Consider the following 23,333-nt stretch of genomic DNA (forward strand, 5'->3'; position numbering starts at 1 on the left):
GATGGTATATATTATGGTCTGTCAGGTAGAGCATGCATGATTATATTACATGATGTTATATATTATGGTCTGTCAGGTAGAGCATGCATGATTATATTACATGATGGTATATATTATGGTCTGTCAGGTAGAGCATGCATGATTATATTACATGATGGTATATATTATGGTATGGTAGAGCATGCATGATTATATTACATGATGGTATATATTATGGTATGGTAGAGCATGCATGATTATATTACATGATGTTATATACTATGGTCTGACAGGTAGAGCATGCATGATTATATTATGAGACCAGAAGTGTGTTCAAAACATTGTCAAAATATCTGCAAAACATTAGGATATACACAACATATGGGGCTCATTTTGGGTATATGTGTCATGATTTCCATGGCATGTATGGTTGATATCTATGACTGTAACTTAGCCAAATGTGTGTGATATACTGTATATCTCACAAGAGAGTTGGACCAATAGACAATGGTCCACAATATGGGAACCAGAATGCTAATGTGATTTGGTCATTGATTTGTTTGGAAAGTACTGATGCAGGTCAGGATAACTGCAGAGGTTGGGGTGCTTCACTATGATGACTATTGTATAAGTATTAATAGAGGCCTTGCACGGAATGTTCGGAATGCCCATTTCCCTACACGTTGGAAGAGACGATGGTTGCTATGTGCAAAACAACGGTTGCAATGAGTTGATATTAGGCCTGTCCCCGACTAAGGATTTGTATAGTCGACTTTGATTGGCCGAAATTTGCAGATAGTTGACTGGTAGTCGACTCCTCTGCGAAAGAATGCAATTGGTCCACTGATGGATACATCTTGATATTTGTCTAGTGTGTGAAATCCTCTTTCAGTGCCTCTGTGCCCGTTTAATTAGGCAGTTAGCCTCGCTGGCATGAGCGCCATTAGCGTTAGCCACGCTTCTAGGCCTTTGGAAAGAATGATTAAAATAATAATTATAATCTTAAAAAAAAAAAAAAAAAAAATTGCATTAGACTAAGAGGTTGGCAGTCAACTACGGCTCCTTTCGATCGATTAGTCTACTATTCGACTAGTCGAGGTCAGCCGTATATATGAGAAATATATCAACAAAACGGAACAGTAACATCATGTACTACACAACATGTGTTACAAGACCTCTATTCAGGATAGACGCACGGTAGTTGACAGGTACAGGCACTTCTACAATAGGTACCAGGTGTATACTTGAACTTTGTGTTGCACTGTATCCATGTCCCCAATCACTGCACTTTCACAGTCTTATTGTTGTCTCACTGTTCTGTCCTGTCTTGCACTTTACTTAAAATTATTTATTTACTGTTGTATTGTTCTTAATTGTGAAAAAAGTATGCACTGAAATGTCAAATCACGTTCCATTTTGTACCTGTATAAAATGGTGAATAAAGTAATCTGAATCTGAATACAGTACTAATGCAGGATATGTGTGAACCTTTATTATGGCTTACCACTGAAGATAAAGGAAGTGTTCTATGTTGTTTGTCCAGGATCCTAAAGCAGTATGACCACCCCAACATTGTGAAGCTGATCGGAGTCTGTACACAAAGACAACCTATATACATAGTCATGGAACTGATACCAGGTGGGCTATGTGTTCTAGCGTCTATACCATCTACATAGTCTGGTTCTAGGTCCTAACCAATATAATACATTAGTCATGGAACTCATAATGTTCTAGCGTCTATTCCATCTACATAGTCTGGTTCTAGGTTCTATTAACCTATATAATACATTAGTCATGGAACTTGTACCAGAATGTTCTAATGTCTATTCCATCTACATCTATATTGTAAGAAAAAATATGTTGTCTCAAACATTTTTGTAATGTTTGAGACATTACAAAATGTCTCAAACATTTTGTGATTTTCTACAGTGTAGTCTGATTGTTGGTTCTAGCGGCTAGCCCATGTATACATGAATATTTAACTGGTAGCAGTAAGGTTATCTTCTATCATCTTCCCATCTTTATAAATGGATATGAATTGACGTCCTGCATGTCTCTCTGTCCAGGTGGTGATTTCCTAACGTTTCTTAGGAAGAAGAAGGAGGAATTGAAGATCAAACAGCTCGTTAAATTTGCCCTGGACGCTGCTGCTGGCATGGCATATCTAGAAGCCAAGAACTGCATACACAGGTACTGTAGTCAAACATACACAGGTACCTGCCAAATCAGATGAGGAGTTATGGTGGTTACTGACATGCTTTGCGGGTGTTAGAAGTTACATTGTGACTACTACCATACTGTCTTTTCACCTGTACACTGTACACTGTCCTCCTCTTCGTCCCCTCTCCTCTACCTCTCCTCTCCTCTACCTCTCCTCCTCTCAGGGACCTAGCAGCGAGGAATTGTCTAGTAGGAGAAAACAGTGTGTTGAAGATCAGCGACTTTGGGATGAGCAGGCAGGAGGACGATGGGATCTACTCCTCCTCTGGTCTCAAACAGATTCCCATCAAATGGACGGCGCCAGAGGCACTTAACTATGGTACATAACTACATATTAATAACAGACCCAGCTCATATAGATTTTAATTTAAACTGTTTTCGTTTTATTAGAAGGGATCTGTCAACTAAAGCTGCTCAACTTTATATGCACGCTATGATTCTTTCCCACTTGTCTTACTGTATCACATCATGGTCACAAACCATACTAAAACCCATAACTATAATATACAAACAGGCTATAAAAATCATGGACCGTAAACCAATGCGATGACATCACTGCAGTGTTTTGAGTAAGCACAATCTTTTCACGTTTGACAATTTTGTAATTTTCTGTAATATTAGACTTGTTTTTAAATGTTTGCACAATCATGTATCATCATTATTTTCTGGACTGGTGGTTAGACGTTGGAGCTCTAGCAGAGCAAACACACAAGCTTCCAATAATGGTGACTGTACTGTTCCCATGTGCAAGAGTTTGTTTGGACAGTCTGCCTTCTCTGTTAACGGGGCAAACTTATGGAACTCTCTGCCTACTGGTTTAAAACTGGAGTCCAATGCCAACGTCTTCAGCAGAGGACTCAAGGTATGGCTGAAATCAAAGCAGCAGTGCTCACATATGTAGACGCGGACTGCTTTTGTTATTTTGATCATGGACTCTTGTTCTGGTAACTATTTGTTCTGATTTGTTTAATTCTGTATTATACTGTTAATCTTTTAGAAAAGCCTCAATGGACTAGTGTTGAAAACTAGCACTTGTGCTATAAACACGCAAAACAACACATCTGGTCTGTCCACTGTGACTGGTCCAATGTAGCTGTGGTGTCCATTTTAAATAAATGTTTTCATTCATTCACTGCTCCAGAGGCACTTAACTATGGTACATAACTACACACAGACCCAGCTTATATAGACCTCTACAGTATGTACGCACTGCGCCAGAGGCATTTAACTATGGTACATATTAATAACAGACCCGGCTCATATAGACCTCTACAGTATGTACGCACTGCGACTGCGCCAGAGGCACTTAACTATGGTAAAGAACAGACGTGGCTCATGTAGACCTTTTTACACATGCATGATTTAGGGGTGGCAGCGTGTCAGAAGTGTCCATACACTGAAATTTTAACTGCTCCCCAGGTATTAGTGGCAGCCCACTGCTCCTAAGTGGTTAGGATGGGTTAAATACATTATCCCTCTGGGACAATAAAGTGGTAACTTATTATATATATTGTTTTTTTTATTAAACTGGTCCTTAGAAACATCCAGTATGGCGGCTGGGTGGCGCAGCGGACTAAGCGCGCATCACCAACGCGAGAGACACTGGTATCGAATCCGGCTGTCAGCGTTGCCTCCGGCTTGGCCGGCCGTCATACTGGCTCAATTGGCAGAGTCAGCGGGAGGAAAGCCGGTGGGGTGGTATTCTGGTCGTTGTAAACAGTGACTCCTACAGGTCGGTCAGGGTGCCTGCACAGCGAGGGAGGGAGATGGTGAGGGTAGTGTGACCTCCCACACGTTACACCTCACCAATGAGAGTCCGCACTGGCAGGTGAAAAGATGCTGCTGGCTGTCTCCTATGTCTCGGAGGAAGCATCTGATAGACTTCAGGGCTCCCTAGACCGACCAGTGGGGGGCACATGCGAGCAACGACCAGGAGGGGTAGGGGGGAATTGGCATAACGACTAAATTGGGATGGGAGAAAAACACAGAAAAACAGGAGGAGAAAAAGTGGATAAAAAAAAAAGAAAAGAAACATCCAGTATGACTGGTGAGAGTATGGATGAAGATGGATGTTCTTTATTGTCCGGTCAGTAGCTACATACAGACAGACAAGACAATGAATCAATAAAATAAGCCACTGTAAAAAGAAACATCACAATAAAACACGGTGCAGCTGGGTAGCATAGAGTTACGCTCTCCCAGTGAAACTCCTCGCAGTTAGGTGAAAAGAGGCGGCTGGCAACTCCACATGTATCGGAGGAGGCGTAGTGGTAGTCTACACCCTTCGGCCTTCGCAGACCGACCGAGCAGCGCAACGACCAGGAAGGGAATTGGCAGAACGGCTAAATTGGGGGATGGGAGGAAAGATAGGGAAAAATAGATTTATGAGTGCTACAGAATCTTTGTATGTGTCTTGTCTGTTATTTAGTTTCACTGCAGCAATCCACACATTGCTCCTAGTTGTTCCTTAAAGAAAATGTCACTTTTATTTCAGATAGTGAATTTGTAATATATAATATAACTTCCCCACAACCTCCGTATTTACTACGACATGCTATGATCAATGTTACATTCAAGCCTAGTTGACTTGCCCTAAGGCCTGAGCAGTCAGGAAAATATGGCTAGTTTCCCCGGTAGGCCTTGAATGTAAACAGGTGGACACAGGAAAACGGAAAAGTGTTACCAAAAATAACAATATTTATTTGAAACAGCTAGCTAAAGAACAAAAAGAATGGAGAGCTGGGTGCTCCAGTCTCCATGGTTCAGGATATAATAAAAAAGAAAGTACATGGACGAAAATGGCAACAATGGCCAAAATGGTGGAAATGGTGAGAGCACAAGGTGAGCACTTCAGGTGAGACTCTGGAGACCAAGTGACGAGCGACCAGTGACAAGCGACAGCGACACTGCAGCCTGCACTCTGCTCTGCTTATCAGGGCGTGGTGCCTCATCACCACACCTGTGCCAATTACAAAAGCGGCCATTTTAATTACAAGGAAAAACAACAGAAAGAAACAGTGTCAATCACAACCACCAATTAGTGACAGCACACTTAGGCCATGTCCTCACGTATCTGGATATTTTGCCAAACGCACATTTTATTCCACGATTGGGCCTTTCATCCACACGTAAAGGGTGTTTTCAGAGACATAAACGGAGGTTTTCTTAAACGCATTTTAAAGTGAAGATTTTCCAAAATATCCGTTCAGTGGATCCGTGCAGCCACTGTAAACGCATAGTCTAGATAAACGATGACGCCACAGCTCACTACGCATGCTCAGACTGTTGTTCTATCTATGGCAATACAATAGGCACCCGTAGCCTTGAAGCGCACAGAGCCAATAAGATGGACAGCGCCTGGTGCTGAAATGACAGACAGAAATAGCATGTAGTTTCTTCCCCCTCGAATGTATATATTTTCTCTTATTGATCTCTGCCTCTTAAGCAGTACTGTATATTTGTATATCATTCATAAATGTCTAGATGTAACAGCTACTGTATACTCCAGTGCCGACAGATGCGGCCATCAGACGCTGCTTGCGTGTAATAGGGATGTATCTGTTATTTAGTTATACTGGACATTTTCGTTTACATAAGTAGATTTTTAGTTTTTGTTTATTTAGTAAGTTAATATAAACAGTTTTTCGAAAAATTTTGAGGTTGTTAAATACACGCTTTTGATTTATTTAAGTGGCGAGTGACGTTTTTTTTCGTCCACTTATTTCTCGAGAGATATCATACAATGTTGAGTTGAGATCACAATATCGCGATTCCAAAACAAAATAAGGCGAGGCATTATCACAAACTGTTGCAAAGATATTTAATGTTTTGCTAAACATGTCATGTTGAGGATGTCGGCACCACACGTGAACAGTACAATGCAATTAATGAATGTCTTGTTGTAATTAGTATATATATATAGTTTGTGATAAGGACTCGCCATATTTAGTTTCAGAATCCGGAGATTGTGATCTCAACATTGACATTGTATCTCTCCGTCGCCCAGTGCGCAGAAGTAAAGCATTGAATCATGACATATCTAGATTGGTTGTTTCCTCTGGACTGCATCTAATCCACCGCTATATCTATCTATTTATTATCTACTGTATGTATGTCAATATAGCCAATGGAAGTGCTAGGAATGGTCACGTGGGCTGGGGGAACCAATGGATAATTCCTATCGTTTCTCAATCGTCCTGACCGCTCGTACCACTATGGTATTTGAGATATCGCTTATCGCCACCTACTGGCCCGCATGCTTGTTGGAGCAATTTATATGCGTTTATGTGTTAGCGTCTGGATCAGTTTTTTTTTTTTAACACTGTCGTGTGAACGGGCGGCTACGTGGCGTAGTGGGCAAGGCGCTGGCCACGAATGACGGAGACGCTGGGCTTGCCTGTTCGAGCCCAGCGCTCCACATTGCTTTCAGTTTAGCTGGTCGTTCATACTAATACACATTGGCCGTATTAGGGGGTGGGAAACTGATGGGTGGGGATCGGGCGTTGTGGACAGCGACTCCTACAGGTCGGTTGGTGCGCCTGCGCAGTAGAATCAGGAAGTGTCGGGGGCAGCGTGAGCCTCCCACACGTTACTCCTCGCCACTGAGAGATCGAGCTGCGCAGGTGAAAAGATGCGACTGCTGTTACCTCAAGTACCGGAGGGGACTTGTGCTATGTATGACTTAGTCCACATTGCAGCCGGCTTGTGGGAGGCAAGAAACCGCGTTCGTGACAGGGGAGGGTTGAATTGGATGATACGAAATTGGGATGGGAGAAAATATAGAAAAATGGGAGAAAAAGTGGATAAAAAAAACACTGTCGTGTGGACGAGGATTTTTTTTAAACGGAGCCTGAAAATATCCGTTTTGCAAAATATCCAGATACGTGTGGACATGGCCTTAAACCACAATGTGAATATACACCACAGACAGTAATGTGAAAGTAATACATAAGGCCTAACAAAATTAATAGTTGGTTTCCGGTTGCCGACCGACCCTGCCGATTTAGGTGCGACCCAATATATTTTATGAGTTTAAAAAAAAAAAATATTATTAAAAATTAATAAAGTTTCATAGAAATCTTAGTCAAACATTTAGTATTATGGATATTAAACATGCTGGCAGAGTACATGCATCCATGTTGTTGTGAACATTTTAATTAAATAAAGAAATTCCCTATCCATAGTCGCCGTGTGAAAGAATAAAATAAAAAAATGTAATTAAATAAATTCCCTACCTACCCATGGCCAAACTGACAACCAACAGGAAACCAACAATATATTTTACTTTGCCTAACAATCAATAACATTGAAAGGTACCAAACAAAGAATCTGTTTTGCAAAGGCGCTTTCTAGGTTCACTTGAACTACTACTACTACTAACACTACTCAGAATGACTTGAACTACACTACTAACACTACTCAGAATGACTTGAACTACACTACTACTACTACTACTACTACTATTACTACTACTAACACTACTCAGAATGACTTGAACTACACTACTTACTACTACTACTATTACTACTACTAACACTACTCAGAATGACTTGAACTACACCACTACTACTACTACTAACACTACTCAGAATGACTTGAACAACACTACTTACTACTACTACTAACACTACTACTGCTGCACCACGGCCCTGAGTGATGGGCGTTCCTATAGAGTTGGGGAATGAGCGACTGACTGGGTTTAAAAGACCAAATGTGTGGGGGGTCACATAAGAGAAGGGTGTATTTCTCAGTCCTAACTCCTAACCAGTTCTACTGAAACCGGTTCAGATATGCGCCTCTCCTCCTCCTCCCATTGTCTTTCAAAACGCTGTGTTACGTGCTCCCAAAGCTATTTCAAGAAAGCTTGGTTAATACAACATTGTTTTGTGACTATCTGCAGACTGAGCTTATGCTTGATCAAACGTGGATGGTTCCTTTAATAATAAGGAATGTGCGTAATGGGTAGTACTGTGACAATTAACATTGAATAATAATAATGTAGGCGGCTAAGTGGCGCAGTGGGCAAGGCGCTCGCCACTAATGCAGGAGATGCTGGGTTCGAGCCCAGCTCTCGGCATTGCTACCAGCTTGGCTGGTCGTTCATACTAACACAATTGGCAGTGTTAGGGGTGGGAAGCTGGTGGGTGGGGATCGGACGTTGTGGACAGCGACTCCTACAGGTCGGTTGGTGCGCCTGCACAGCAGAATCAGGAAGCAACGGGGGCGGCGTGTCCCTCTCACGCAGACCCTCGCCGTTGAGAGATCGTGCTGTTCAGGTGAAAAGATGCGACGGCTGCTTCCTCGAGTACCGGAGGGGACACGTGATGCAAGGCTTCGTCCACATTGCAGCTGGCCAGTGGGAGGCATGGCCTAACGGCGTTTGAGACCGGGGAGGGTAGAATTGGACAATACGAAATTGGGATGGGAGAGAAATTGAAAATGGGAGAAAAAGTAGATACAAAAAAAAAGAATAATAATAATGTGTGTGTGTGTTTTCAGGGAGATACAGCTCAGAGAGTGACGTGTGGAGTTATGGGATCCTACTGTGGGAGACGTTCAGCCTAGGGGTGTGTCCTTACCCCGGCATGACCAATCAGCAGGCCCGAGAGCAGGTGGAGAAAGGTAGGACTGGACTGTGACATCACCACTCTCAGTGGCTCGATTTACACTTGAACAAGAAAGACTAATGTCGTCAAACAGTGACCTCTAGGCAAATGATGACAACATGGTATTGTGCTTTGTTTACAGTTTTTGTTTTTATTTGATGTGTGGATTGGATTTCAGTGGGTACAGAAGAGGGGTTGCTACTGCTGGCCACACGTAAGTTACTAAACTCCAAACAACACATTAGACCAAAACAAAAAGTAAACCGCACAATACCAAGCAGGGCTCTTTTGCCTAGAGGTCACTGTTTGACGACATTACAGATTCTACCTTTAAATATTTAGTTCCCTATGATAAATTTACTTTAGATAACTTGTGTTTTTATCTATATCCTACTTAATGACAACGTGTATCTGGGCGGCACGGTGGCGCAGCGGTTGGCACTGTTGCCTCACAGCAAGAAGGTCATGGGTTCAAACCCCAGCAGGGGGCCTTCCTGTGTAGAGTTTCCATGTTCTCCCCGTGTTCACGTGGGTCTCATTAAAGACATGCATGCTGGGTACATCCCTGCCGTCGCCCTGGACCGAGGTACTGGCATTACGACTGGTCCCCAGGCGCCAGGCTGCCCCACTGCTCCTGACTGGTTGGGAAGGGTCACATGCAGAGGAGTAGCTTATCTTCTCTGTGCCTTTTGACACTTTTCCTCTCTCGTCTTTCCCCTCCGTCTCTCTCTCCAGGCTACAGGATGTCCTGTCCCCAGAAGTGTCCCGAGGACGTCTATAAAGTCATGCAGAAGTGTTGGGAGTACAAGCCGGACAACAGGCCCAAATTCTCTGAACTGCAAAAAGAACTTGCCTCAGTCAAAAAGAAATAACAGGAGAACCTATCCAACAAGCCCCCGCGGACCGGCGGAAGATGAGAGAGAAATGAAAAGAAAACAGGTGGAGAGGAGGAGGAGAAGAGGAGGAGGGTGATTTTAATAAAATCAGGGATGTGATTTTATTTTTTTCATTTTTTCCCAAGGATTTCAAGGGGGTTATTTTGGACACAAAACTCCTGTTCATATTTAATAGAGATTCCTGTTTTCCTGCGTTACCACCTCCCCATTATTTCCTGCTTATTTTGTGTGTGTTTTCCTGGTCACATCCCTAAAGGAGAAGACCAGCTCCAAGAGCGAGAGAGGGAGCAAGAGAGAGAGAGACGGCTGGTCCTCCAGCCTCTCTGCCCCAGGCCTGGTCTCGCATTCCACTGGGGTGTTTGGGTCACTAAGACAGCTGGTCCTCCAGCCTCTCTGCCCCAGGCCTGGTCTCGCTCTCCACTGGGGTGTTTGGGTCACTAAGACAGCTGGTCCTCCAGCCTCTCTGCCCCAGGCCTGGTCTCGCTCTCCATTGGGGTGTTTGGGTCACTAAGACAGCTGGTCCTCCAGCCTCTCTGCCCCAGGCCTGGTCTCGCTCTCCACTGGGGTGTTTGGGTCACTAGGTCACCGTGTTGTCATCGTTTGTTCTACCTATGCAAGTGTCTTGTCTGTTTTGAGCCGTTAATAGAGAACACAGAGAGAGACTCTGCTTTATTCATCATGGGTTTTAATTACTCCAGTGTTTCTGTCTGGACTCTGCCTCTGTCCTGCAAGCCAATGAAAAGGGGACTAGACGATGACGTCGTTGCATGGAAGAAATTCATCATTCGTTGGGAGACGGCAGATGGAGCACATCTTCTCACAGCTGTTCTAGTGGAAAGCGGAACAGAGGGAACGATGCTCATGGGTCATTGTGTCGCCCGCGGCAACCGCCGTGGCCCAGAGTGCCACTCGCCGCATCGGCCCACAGAACTCGACCGTTTTCTACACGGAAAGGCTACGCCTCTACTCCGCCCCCTTGTGTCTGACCCTTGGCACCAAGCAGGTCTACAGACCACAACACAGTCACATCCTCCATTTGGGTACTTTGATAAGGAACTTTACAGATCATGTTGAGCGCATACATTTTCAGTATGGGGCGGCTCCATTGGGAATGGAGTCCGTAACGCTGGCTGTGTTTAAGTGCCACGCTCTCCATTCACTGGGCTGCACGTGGAATGGAACCCCTAAGCCTGGCGGTGTTTAAGTGCCACGCTCCACCTACTAAACCTAGAAAGGACTAAATCATGTGGATCACATCTTAAGATAAACCGATGGCACATGCAGTGTGATGTCTGCTTTCTTACAACAGCAATATACAGTACTAGTATAACTTATGTATATGAACTTGTCTTAGTTGAAACGGGCAAAGGTGTCTGTCTGGTGCTCTATCTACTTAGCAACCTCTTGCCCTCCCTGACTGCTAACCAGCCCCTCTCCTGCTGTCTGCCTCTTGGTCACAGCTCCATCACCCACTATTTCTCCACTGCCATTTTGCATCCCTTCTAATAGACATGTGGGTAATTCAGTTGGGACACCGGTCCATATACTGTAGACAGTCTTCCCAGAACCTTCCCTAACTGTCCCTACCTGACTCGCCCATCCGGAGCTGTACGGATCTGATAGGACAGGAGTCAGTCCAGCAGGACTCTGGAGGTTCAGCATCTCGTCTGAACCAATGAGATGAGGACGAGACATCATCCCAACGGAGGGAATTCCATCATTGACCACAGGACCAGAACTCCAGAGTTGGTTCGAACTAGTTGGACAGATTTTTTGATTCACCAATTCACCAATTAAACAAAACTGAATTAACCACAACCTCATGGTAAATACAAATACTGGTCCCGTTTAAGCTCACAGTTCATGTACACTACAAAACAGGACTTTATCTTCCATGTTGAAAGACATTAAGATCAGCGCTTTCTCTTAAGAACGGATGTGTTTCATATCTGGTCTTGTGCTTGTCTGCTAAAGCCACCATGAATTTACAGATTTTCTTAAATTCTTTAGTTTTTTTTAAACCTCATGCACTGTTGCTGCCGCACTATTGTTCCACCACAGAGTGAGAAGAATTATTTGGAAGATCCTACTAGGGCTGACCTGAATGCTTGGATGTCCCTAAATCGGCATAAGACATAGTTTATATAAATAATAATCCCAACATAAATTTTGAACAGTTTTTCTCAGACATGGATGTTTAGTCATACCTATATCTACCTACATGCCTATCTACAACATAGATCTCATTTACCGGCCGCATTGAAACTTTGCACGTGTGAAGGCGGCTTTTATTGATTTGCTGATAACTTACTGCTTTTGGCTTCAAAGCCCAAGGTCCCTAATATTTGATTTGAGGTTCAATAGGAATGTGGATCCCTCATTGCGTGTCTTAATGTCGACCCTCCACCAGGATCAACTGTAAAGTAAAATCGAGTCAGGGAGTGGATGATTTTTCTTAAAAATTTAAATATAATGGGACAAAAATTAAATGTATATGGTTGTCATGAGAATCGATTGAGACCGAATGCTCTGTTATTGGCAAACAAACAGAAATGTACACGTTGATTTCATCAGTTGACAGTGAATTAACCCTGGCCCTGCTTGACAAACTTTCTGTTCCTCCCAACTAAAATGGATGTTCCACCCCTCCATCTCTTCCTCTGTCTAAACCTCCAGCCCTCCTTTCCTCCAGTTAAAACTCACCCCATTAGGGATGCACTGATATTGGGCCAGTATGAGTCTGAAACACCTAAAACCTGATACTAAGAACCACATGTAACGTGTCAGAAACCGAAGCAAAGCCACTTGATATTCTGCACTTTCTGGCACAAGCATGGTAGATCCCTCTAATGGAGAAATGTGGATTATATATAAATGGCTGCATATATCTATTTTTTATACACAACACGCATATTTTTTTGTCGAGGACCCCCACATTGATACACATTGGGTCGCAAAGACCCCACATTTGTTACGATGTTTATCTTGGGGAAGATATTTTGTTGTCTACACTGTAGGTGAGGAGAGTGAAACCTATGATTACAGTAGTCACTCTTATACATTCCGTCATTGGACTAAAGGCCCCCCCACATAGTCGACCTTAACTTATGGAAAATGTGCTTTTTGGCGTCTTTTCAGTTTATAACTGAAAATAGTGATTTACTCCAATGTTTAACAAACATTGCAAATGCAAACAAACCTTTTACAAGATCAAACTGCATGTAATACTCATGTGTAGCCATTATATGATCTTAGTTCTTGTATCAAAAGGTTCAGAAAGTAATTTTGACTTTAAAAGAGAGAAAAAAGTCCTAACGTTACTCCATATTAGTCCACCCTTTTGTTTACATTTGGATTGCCTAGTGACTCAAATAGTTAAATTAAACTATTCCCCATTGTTCTGGGGACCCCCTGGAACCCAGTCAAGCACCCCTGGTTGAGAACCACTCGTGTATACTGTAGTAAAACTAAAGCTTGGCATTGGTTTAGGACCTTGTTAAAAGCTGGTATGAGTGCATTCCTACATTATTATATGATTCTCTCCATCCTATCCAACTGTCACTCCATCCTTGTGTTACTCTATCCAACTGTCACTCCATCCATAGGTTCCTCCATCTAATCAGCCTCCTCTTCATCCAACACAAAACAGTCCCTCCATCCCCCTCTCCCTCCACTAAAACCATTCGCCCTCTACTTGGGAGGATAAGTGCAATTTGAGACTCCTTGTGTCATTAAGTTCAGGGTTTGTGTGAAGATGACCACCTTAATTAATATAACGTTACCTATTTGAATCGAAGCCCTTTGTGTTTATTTCAAAAAAGAGAAATTAAGTCTTATTTGTAATTAATATTGTTTTAATTTGAATCGTTTTGAGTCTTTTTGTATTTGTTGCCTGTTCCACTATGAACTGAAACCAGCATCTTGTCTTTTCCTCTGGATGAACCCCAGAACGTTAACGAACACTGAAGGTTTTCCTAACATGATGTTATTCTGTACAGATGACCTTGAACCTGAAATATAACAATATATTTAACAATACATATTTGACAAAAATATAACGATACATATTTGGATAACTAGAAAGCGATAAAAGAAAGCTTCTAAGCTTAATTCATGCACGTTTCGGGTGGAATTATAGGCCTATTCTTCATGGTTGTTGTTGACAAATCATTATATATTAAGTTATAGATAAATATAACTAAAATAAATTAAAGGGGCACTTCACCAAAAAAAATAAACTGTTTTTCAAGTGGCCCTTGAAATGTTGTCGAGACTCCTGGTAGGAGGAGGTTGTTAGCTCGCACCACATTTTGCATTTGGAATGTGAGGCCTGGCTCCTTGACTGTTCTCCCACACTTAAGTTACAACAGTGTTGTACTGTAGTTGAAGTTCAGGTTCACCTGCCCGGGACGTTGTCATGATGGGGAAACCCTCAGTGTACATAATCATGGTAACTTTGTCAGCTGAAAATGTAAACTCTGGGCGAGCTCCCGTAGCTCACCGCGTACCTCTGCGCTATTTCTGCGTCGGGGACAACCGTGCTCGTCACGGATCTGGGGTACACGAGTTCGATTCCCGGACCCGCCGTATTTTCTCAGAGTGTCTTCCCCTACTCTACATCCCATTCAACCTGTTTCTGTCGGTCATGCTTGACCAGAAAAAGCGATAAACGCTCAAAAATAAAGTTTAAAAAAAAAGAAAATGTAAACTCTGCATTTAAACCATAGGATCATTCCTTTATTTTCCATTCTGTTCTTTTCCTTCGCTCTCGTCATTCTTTGTCCTCTGAACTTTTTTATTTTATTATTATTATTTCATTGTTTTTTTCTGTTTTATTTTTTTGCTACCTCCATCTTAATCTGGTGCTTTTTTATTTATTTTCTACAGAACTGTAAAACGTATTGTAGAATCAGCATTTCATTAATGAGGATCATAGTGAAGCTATTTGTCTCTGCTCAGTATTGTGCGTCTCCACAAGGTGCCATCATGTTGTCGTTCATCAGCGCAGCTCCAGTGCCCGTTGCCCCTTGAAACATTGTAGAGAAGACCTATATTCTGTCCCATTGGTCATCTATGGTGTCCTTTAAGGCTATAACACACACGGACATTTTAGTCCGTCTACACGGGCAACTTTGCAGGTAATTATGACCAACAGTATTTTTTTTATTATAGTCTTTTATAGCCAATTTTGTTATCCACACTGATTTTGTACCATTTGTAAATTCCTGTCAATATCGCCCATCCCTATCGTCTCATAATGTTGTCCTTCTATGGATGCCTATTGACCGGGGCGTGTGATGAGAGGTTATGACTGCATGCCACCCCCCCCCCCCCCCCCCTCGCTCTCTGCATCTATGGCAGCATCTTCTGTGAAGTCATCGAGTCTCTTCCAACAACCAGCAAACTGACTGTTCTCACCTTGACGGTTTTCCATCTGTTAACCGTAGAGAAACACGGTCTCTAGTTAATGGAGCAGTTGTTTGAAATTGCTTCTTGCTGCCGTACACAGTAGCCTCCTAGTGATAGTAGCACTTCTGATCAAACCATGAATGAGACGGAAGTACAGACCGTGAGCGATTTGGTTCTGATGCTTTTGAGTCACTTCCTCATCGCTTTGTGCTCGACTAGGGCACAGTGAAGCAACAGTGTGCAGACCGGACCCACGGGTTGGTAAACCATTGTCATCAGATGAGGTGTGAGCATCTACAAGGTGTTTAAAATACATTGTACAAAGTAAATGGAGCTGGCATCATGCATAGGCACAGAACGGCTAACAGATCTCAAAAATGTAAAATCGTATTGAACAAAGGTCTGATGTATGAACTCGTATCAAGGCAACCACATATCAAAGACTGGAGTTATCTGGAATTTGCAGGATCAGAGGCAACTACCGTTGCTCGTCTTAACATATTAAAATGTAAGAAATGGTATTCTCTGAATCAGTGTAGTTGTCTGTACTTTTGTCTCATATCGTCAAAAAGAACCAATTCCACACGACTGCCCCACTACTTTAACCAGCGACTATACCGTAGCTACGTCGGGTTCCCTCTGCGGTACTCCGTTTCCAACCAAACATCCCTCTTATCAGGATGATGTAAATACTTGTAGATGCTTTATTTGTTGTCGTTTTTTCCCCCTATGTTTTATTTTACAAAACACTAATCATTTGAGAGACGTACCAGGAGAAAGTGTGACAGCGTGTTCCTCTGTATGTATCAGTTCTGGAGTGATATCTTCCAGCCATGTATCCCATAAAGACAACATGTTTATGATCCCCGTCTGGCTCTATTTATGTGACTTGAAATTTTTATTTTGTTGTGATGTGGCATTTATTTGATGGTGTGCAGCAGTCTTATTTTTGTTTGTTGTGGTGGAAAGGCCTCTGAATACAGCAGCCATTGATTTCCAACAGATACAATCAGAAAAATGCTGAAGAAAGTATTGTGGGTTCGGGGCTCTTGACACAAAACATTTGCATAATGTAAATAAACCTCATAGGACAAGAATTGAGGCAAATCCTGTGATTCAATAGAATTTTACTCCCTGATGAAGATATGTATAAAATAAAATAAAACATGTTTGTTTTTACATATTGTTTAGTTTGTGGCTTTTCAACTTCATCAGAATTGTCTTGGTGCTACCGAATTCTGTCTTAATATTATACACAATTAAGACTAATCTCGCTCACCACCTTTCTCTTGGATGGATCTGTCTCTTGAGTAATTTAGTCTCCAGAGCCCCCTAGTGGGACAGTGATGTCATTATGTAGAGTGAGTGGAAACGAAATTAGTTCTTATTTATTACCCAAGTCAAGAGCCAATACTGAAGTTTGTAGTAGGTGGTATGTACTGTATACCCAAGACTGAAGTGTCTAGTAGGTATGTACTGTATACCCAAGACTGAAGTGTCTAGTAGGTGTATACCCAAGAGTCAAGACTGAAGTGTCTAGTAGATATGTATAATAATTAATAAGATTATTATATAGGAATAATTCATTCCTCCCTGGAATCAGGCAGGGTACCTTCTAGCTTCAAGACAGCGTCTGTCACATCCATACTGAAGAAGCCTGGTCTGGACCCAGATGACCTTGGGAATCACAGGCCGATCTCCAACCTTCCTTTCCTAAGCAAGATCCTGGAAAGAGCAGTGGCTGCCCAACTACACCAACACCTGTTCAACCATGAGCTCTATGAACCCTTCCAATCTGGCTTCAGGGAACACCACAGCACCGAGATTGCCCTCACCAATGACCTCCCCATTGCCACCGACTCAAGTTTCAAGTTTCTTTAATAGTTGTCATACAGAAGTACAGAATACTTTTATACAAAATGCTTCTTACTGTTACGCTCCAGAGACTGTGCAAGACAAGATAAGTATGAAATAAAATAACATAGTATAGCATGTAAATTAGAAGTAAAAAAATGAGGTCACAGTGTTCAGTATAGCCATATGTACAATGTTCGATGCAGAGTAGACGTAACTGAGTTACCATATAATGTACAATACTGTGTAGTGTACTGATATACAATACTATATAGTGCAAGGCAGAAATAGGATGAGGTGCAATTTAGGTACAATTTACAGTAGGTGTACGAGTTGTAGTGCAAATCCTTTATCAATAAATATAAAGTGTGTTTGTGTGATCTAAAGTGTGGAGAGTGGGTGCTGCAGTGTGTTGTTTGTTTAAGTGAGTGTGGGTGTGTGTGCATGGTTGTTGCATAGTGTTTATTGTTCGTTTAGCAGCCTGGTCACATCATCCTCCTGGATCTGTGCGGCTTTTGACACAGTCTCCCACTCCATTCTCCTCAACCGCCTCTCTGACCATCTGGGTGTTACTGGGATAGCTCTCACCTGGTGTGAGTCCTACCTCACTGACCGAAAACAGTCCATCTCCATCTGTAACTCTACCTCCAACCCTGCGCCAGTCAACCAAGTTGGTCCACTCCTCTTCACTATTTACATGCTCCTCCTTGGTCACATCATCCGGAAACACAGTCTCAATTTCCACTCCTATGCTGATGACACTCAGCTCTACATCAGCACCTCACCCCCCACAGCACCTCATCAACTGCCTCCTTGACACCAAGGCCTGGATGTCATCCAACTGCCTTAAACTCGATAGCAAGAAGACAGAGCTCATGGTTGTGGCCAAGCAGTCACTTCTCCGGAAGGTTGGAGATCTCCTAGAAGTGGATGGCTGCTCAATCCACCCTTCCCCAGAAGTCAACCTGGGTGTCATACTGGACTGACTCCACCCTCTCTTTTCATTCTCACATCAAAACAACCAAATCTGCTTTTTTCCACCTCAGGAACATATCCAGACTCCGGCCATCTCTCCCTGACTCCGTAGCAGAGACACTCATACACTCCTTCATCACCTTCGGTCTGGACTACTCAAACTCAGTTCTTGCAGTGCTACCCAGCAGTGCCACCCAGCAGTGCCCTGAACAGGCTGAAGTATGTCCAGAAATCAGGTGCTAGGGTTCTCACCCGCACCCAGTCCTGGCACCACATCACTCCCACGGTCCCACCTCCACTGGCTTCCAGTCAAGTCCCACATCCATTTTAAGATCCTCATCACCTACAAATCCCTTCACTCCCTTGCCCCCGGTACCTAGCTGACCTCCATCGCACCCCTGAGGCTGCGCCGCTGCGTCCTCTGACTCCGGTCTCCTCTCCATCCCCACCACCAACCTGCGCACTTGTCTGTCCCAGAGTCTTCTCTGTTGCTGCACCCACCCTCTGGAACTCCCTTCCTCCAAACATCCGCAATGCTACATCCCTGGACTCATTAAAATCTCACCTCTTCACCAAATGTATCTCAATGACTCTGCCTGACTTCCCTCTTTTCTTTTTACTTAATTGTTCCTCTGATCTCCATTCCCCCTATAGGCGCTATATAAATCTAAGAAATTATTATTATTACTACTGTATACCCAAGACTGAAGTGTCTAGTATGGTAATGTTTGAAATGGGATTTAGCTTTTGATACATCACAGAACATTGGAGAAAGTAAACGTTATACAGCTGATTTTGACAAGAAGATACATGACAACTTTGACTTGAATTTGGTCGTAAGCCCAGAATTTGTGCACAAGAACCTTTAAAAAAAATTCCCAGATTTTTATTTTTTTTATCAAATCTAGCTAGTTAGTGGCTCAGGAGGAAGAACGGTCGTCTGATAGTCGGAAGGTTCACGGTTTGATTCCCTCTCCTCCTTGAGCAAGACACTTAACCCCTAATTGCTCCCGTGAGCAGGTCCGCACCTTGCCTCCGTGTCTGTGTGAATGTGAGGAACAAATTGTAAAGCGCTTTTGATGATTAATGCACCATTTACCATGTATCTATTTCTGTTGTAACTTGTAACAGTAAGGATAGGGTCCCATTATTGACTCCCAACTCTAGCTTATTTCATTGTGCCTATAATTAATTAATTAATTAATTCAGAAAAAAGTTAAACGCATAGACTGGGTGGCTAGTGTGTAGAGGTCTAAGCACTCGCCTACCACCGCAGAGACCAGGGTTCAATTCCCGGCAGCGGTACCTCCTTGGGCACATTCCTACGAACACAATAAGGCAGTGTTCATGGGTGGGAAGCCGGCGAGGGTCTGAGTCCTGGTCGTTGCAATAAAGTGAAAAAGTGACTCGTTTTCATTCATTGCCTACCAAGAAGAACGGAGAGCAACCAGGGAGAGTGAAATCCCTGTTGCTGAAAATGAGTCGACTAGTCCGACCTCAAAGGCGCTAAAAACAAGATTACAAACATCACAAAAAACTGGTCAGACTACTACTTGACCTTACTCCTAGAACCCACCTCACCCCTGCCCACTTTGACTACCTAGGGATGGCTTAGAGTAGACGACAGAGTACAGCAACTTGCAATGGGCCTGGTCTACAAGATACACTACACAACTAAGGTACCCATGTACATGTCAAAATACTTCCCAAAGGTCAGTGAATACCACGACCACAACACCAGAGGGAGTTCCACAAATCATGTTAAACCCAGATTCTGACCCAGATCAATGTGGAACGCCCTACCCAAAGCTGTAAAGGAATGTGAATCACTACCCACTTTCAAAACCACTCTCAAAGAACACCTACGGGAGACTGCAATTCGAAACTGGCCCCTGTAAATGTACAGTAAATGTCCTAACCCAATAATACACAAGACCCTCTTCTTGGGACCAAGTAAAGTTTTGTCGATATTCCAATGTACAGTTTTGCTTGTACAGTTGTACAGTTTCCCCCACCCTGCCTACCCAACCCCCCCCCCCACCCACCCAACCTCCTCCAATGTACAGTTTCTACGTCAAATGTATATACTCTCTTTTTTAGACTCTTTTTGTATCACAAACAGTACTGTATTTGTAAATCTGGTATGTCATAAATGTATAGATGTAGCAGTACTGTCTATCTGTATGGTGAATGTCATATAATATATAATATATGAAATACTGACCGCTATGAAAACCAGAGACAAAAAATGCTCTGAGTTTCGTAAAATTCAGTCAAAGCTTACCAAAAGCACGAGCAGTGAACTCCAAGCCCACGTGACTGAACTCAAACTGGAAAGAAACAGACTAAGAAATGACGTAAACTCCATGATCAAAACAGCAAAAAGAAATTTCATCAATGACAAAACTGAGGAAAACAAAAACAAACCATGTGAACTTTGGAAATTACTCAATAACCAACTAGGCTGCATAAAAAACTTAAAACCAAATTCTCAAACATAAACATAAAGACGGACAGCACCCTCATCACAGACAAGCTGGATGTAGCCAATTACTTAAACAGTTTCTTCACAAACATAGCCACAACACTGGTAAACAAACTACCCTCCCACTCAGGGCATTATGGGGTAGAACACATAGTAGCATACTACAAGAACCTAGGGGTCCACCTAAATTTGGTCACAAAAAAAAGAACCTAGGGGTCCACAAAGACGACTTCAAACTAGAAATGGTAACAACAGATGAGGTACTCAAAAAACTGAGAGCCCTCCAACCTAACAAGGCCACTGGCTATGACAACATCCCCTCCAAATTCCTCAGAGACTCAGCAGCCGCCATCACCCCAGTCATCACACACATAATAAACCTCTCCATAAAACAGGGACACGTCCCCAAGGACTTCAAAATTGCGAGAGTAACACCCCTGCACAAAAAAGGCAGTAAATTAGACCCAGGCAACTACCGCCCTGTTTCTATCCTTACCTCCATCTCGAAAGTCATGGAAAAATCTTTATACGAACAGGTAGAAAAATACCTTGCGGAAAAAAAATCTAATCTACGAATTCCAATCTGGCTTCAGAACATCCCACTCCACTGACACATGCCTTCTCTATTTAAACGACCACATCAAACAAGAGGTGGACGCGGGCAAATACTGCGGCATGGTCATGCTGGACCTACAAAAGGCCTTCGACACTGTCAATCACACCATTCTGATTGACAAGCTAAAAGCAATTGGTTTTTTTTGATAGTCTATCAGTGAGCTGGATGCAATCCTACCTGGAGGGGAGAGAGCAGATGGTGGAGGTAAACGGTACCCTATCCCCCCCCCTCACAGTGAGCTGTGGTGTTCCACAAGGAAGCATACTAGGTCCGCTACTGTTCCTAATTTATGCAAATGACATGTCGTCAGCTTGTGACTGCAACTTGTTCCTGTTTGCGGACGACTCAGCCCTGCTGGTCTCTGACAAGAACAAGTTACAGGTTGAAAAAACCCTCAGCTCAGAACTAGGCAAAATCTGCATATGGCTCGCTGATAACAAACTATCATTACACATGGGCATTCTCTTCGGTTCAAATAACAAACTCAGCAAGACCGACGGCTTCTCAGTTACAGTGGGTGACAATATTGTCACAAGGAAAGAAGATATTACCTACCTGGGTTCCATCCTAGAGGCAAATCTTTCCTGTGACAAAATGGCATCCAATGTAATAAAAAAAGTCAACCAACGAACTCGATTCTTGTACCGGATCTCCTCACTGGTAAACAAGAATACCCTGAAGACTCTGGCAGGAGCACTCATTCAAGGGTACTACGACTATGCTTGCACCTCATGGTACCAAAGCACCTCAAAGGCGCTAAAAACAAAATTACAAACATCTCAAAACAAACTGGTCAGACTACTGCTTGACCTTACTCCTAGAACCCACCTCACCCCTGCCCACTTTGACAACCTAGGATGGCTTAGAGTAGACGACAGTCAGAGTACAGCAACTTGCAATGGGCCTGGTCTACAAGATACACTACACGACCAAGGTACCCATGTACATGTCAAAATACTTCCCAAAGGTCAGTGAATACCACGATCACAACACCAGAGGGAGCTCCACAAATCATGTTAAACCCAGATTCGGCTCAAACAAGGGACTAAACACGTTTAGCAATTATGCCACATCAATGTGGAACGCCCTACCCAAAGCTGTAAAGGAATGTGAATCACTACCCACTTTCAAAAACACTCTGGCCCCTGTAAATGTCCTAACACAACCCCCTCCAATGTACAGTAAATGACCAAGTATGGTCTTGTCAATATTCCAATGTACAGTTCTGTTTCGTAATGGATCTTGCTCGGCGTCACTACTGCACTGTACCTCGCTCGTGCACGCGCACTGAATAAAAAATTCCACAATGTACCTTTACATCCCAACATTCGTCTGACCACACCCCTATCAGCTTACCTTCATAAGCAGGTGTGTGGCTACCTACTCGCCTCCTTCTTCGCTTTCACCACAAGGAAGTGCCTTCGGTAGATCCCCACTTGACGAGGTTGCTAGTTGAAGAAAGTTGAGACGAGTTTACATTGTGCTTATTTTTTTCTTCTCTCATAAATATTCAAGAGAAAAATCTATGTCATAATGTCTACTTCGGAGAGTCGTAGAACCACTCTTCACCAGCGGTTCTCCATTCCCGCCTCCGTCGTGCGTTCTGGTGCGGGGCTGTTGCCGCGTTCGTGGTCGGCAGCCACGCCCGGTAGGCATCCGATGGGTAGTTTGCCTCTCCGAGGAGCCAGTGCACCGGTGCCGTCGCCTCTGCGATGGCCTGGTCCTGGCTCTGGTTCCTCTGTTTCCGGGGAATCGTCCGTTGTTGAACGGCCGGTTCCGTTGGTTCCGGAGGATTTGAGACGCAAACTTTTTGCGTCTGCTCAGTCCCGTCACAAGATGGTGTCCTGCAGACGCGAACGGCCTGGGTTTGGGGAATTGCTGGAGACCAGCGAGGATGCGTCGGTCTCTAGCTGCCCAATGGAAACAGAGGATTGCATGGTAGAGGCGGACGGGTTCTTGTTTGAAGGCCCAGTAGAGACGATTATCCCACCCGTACAGGTAACACTGGAGGGGGGTGATATGTCTCCTTGGGGCGCCTTGTTCGAGGATGTCGGGGAAACCCCTCGGCCTCATCGGCAGGATGCCCTACTATCAGCCACATCAGACTGTGGCTCCTTAACCAGTCGAAGCCTGCTGCATGTGAGGGATGCGGGTTCGGTGGAAGAAAGTCTGCAGGGGGAACTGCAGGCTTTGTTCCCCGAGCTTATGGCGGTGGCGGCCGCTGCAAACGGCGTGCCGCTGCCGCAGCCACTGCCTGCTCCTGTCCCCGATGATCTAATAGGTCATCTCTGGCA

The 23,333-nt window shown here is 43.5% G+C and overlaps 1 protein-coding gene across 3 annotated transcripts in view; it reads left to right on the forward strand.

Annotated features, from left to right (window-relative positions):
• Window positions 1–16,186, forward strand: part of fer (fer (fps/fes related) tyrosine kinase) — an 82,075-nt gene extending 65,889 nt beyond the window's left edge. For all 3 annotated transcript variants that reach the window (XM_084324408.1, XM_084324407.1, XM_084324409.1), the window contains 5 exons: window positions 1,523–1,617; window positions 2,046–2,169; window positions 2,364–2,518; window positions 8,698–8,820; window positions 9,540–16,186. In XM_084324408.1, coding sequence (XP_084180534.1) covers window positions 1,523–1,617; window positions 2,046–2,169; window positions 2,364–2,518; window positions 8,698–8,820; window positions 9,540–9,676 — 634 coding nt within the window. In that variant the 3' untranslated portion in view covers window positions 9,677–16,186. The remainder of the gene's footprint in view (window positions 1–1,522; window positions 1,618–2,045; window positions 2,170–2,363; window positions 2,519–8,697; window positions 8,821–9,539) is intronic.
• The last annotated feature ends 7,147 nt before the right edge of the window (window positions 16,187–23,333 follow it).

The sequence above is a fragment of the Notolepis coatsorum genome (genome assembly GCF_963971535.1).
Source record: "Notolepis coatsorum genome assembly, chromosome: 11".
Lineage (NCBI taxonomy): Eukaryota > Metazoa > Chordata > Actinopteri > Aulopiformes > Paralepididae > Notolepis > Notolepis coatsorum.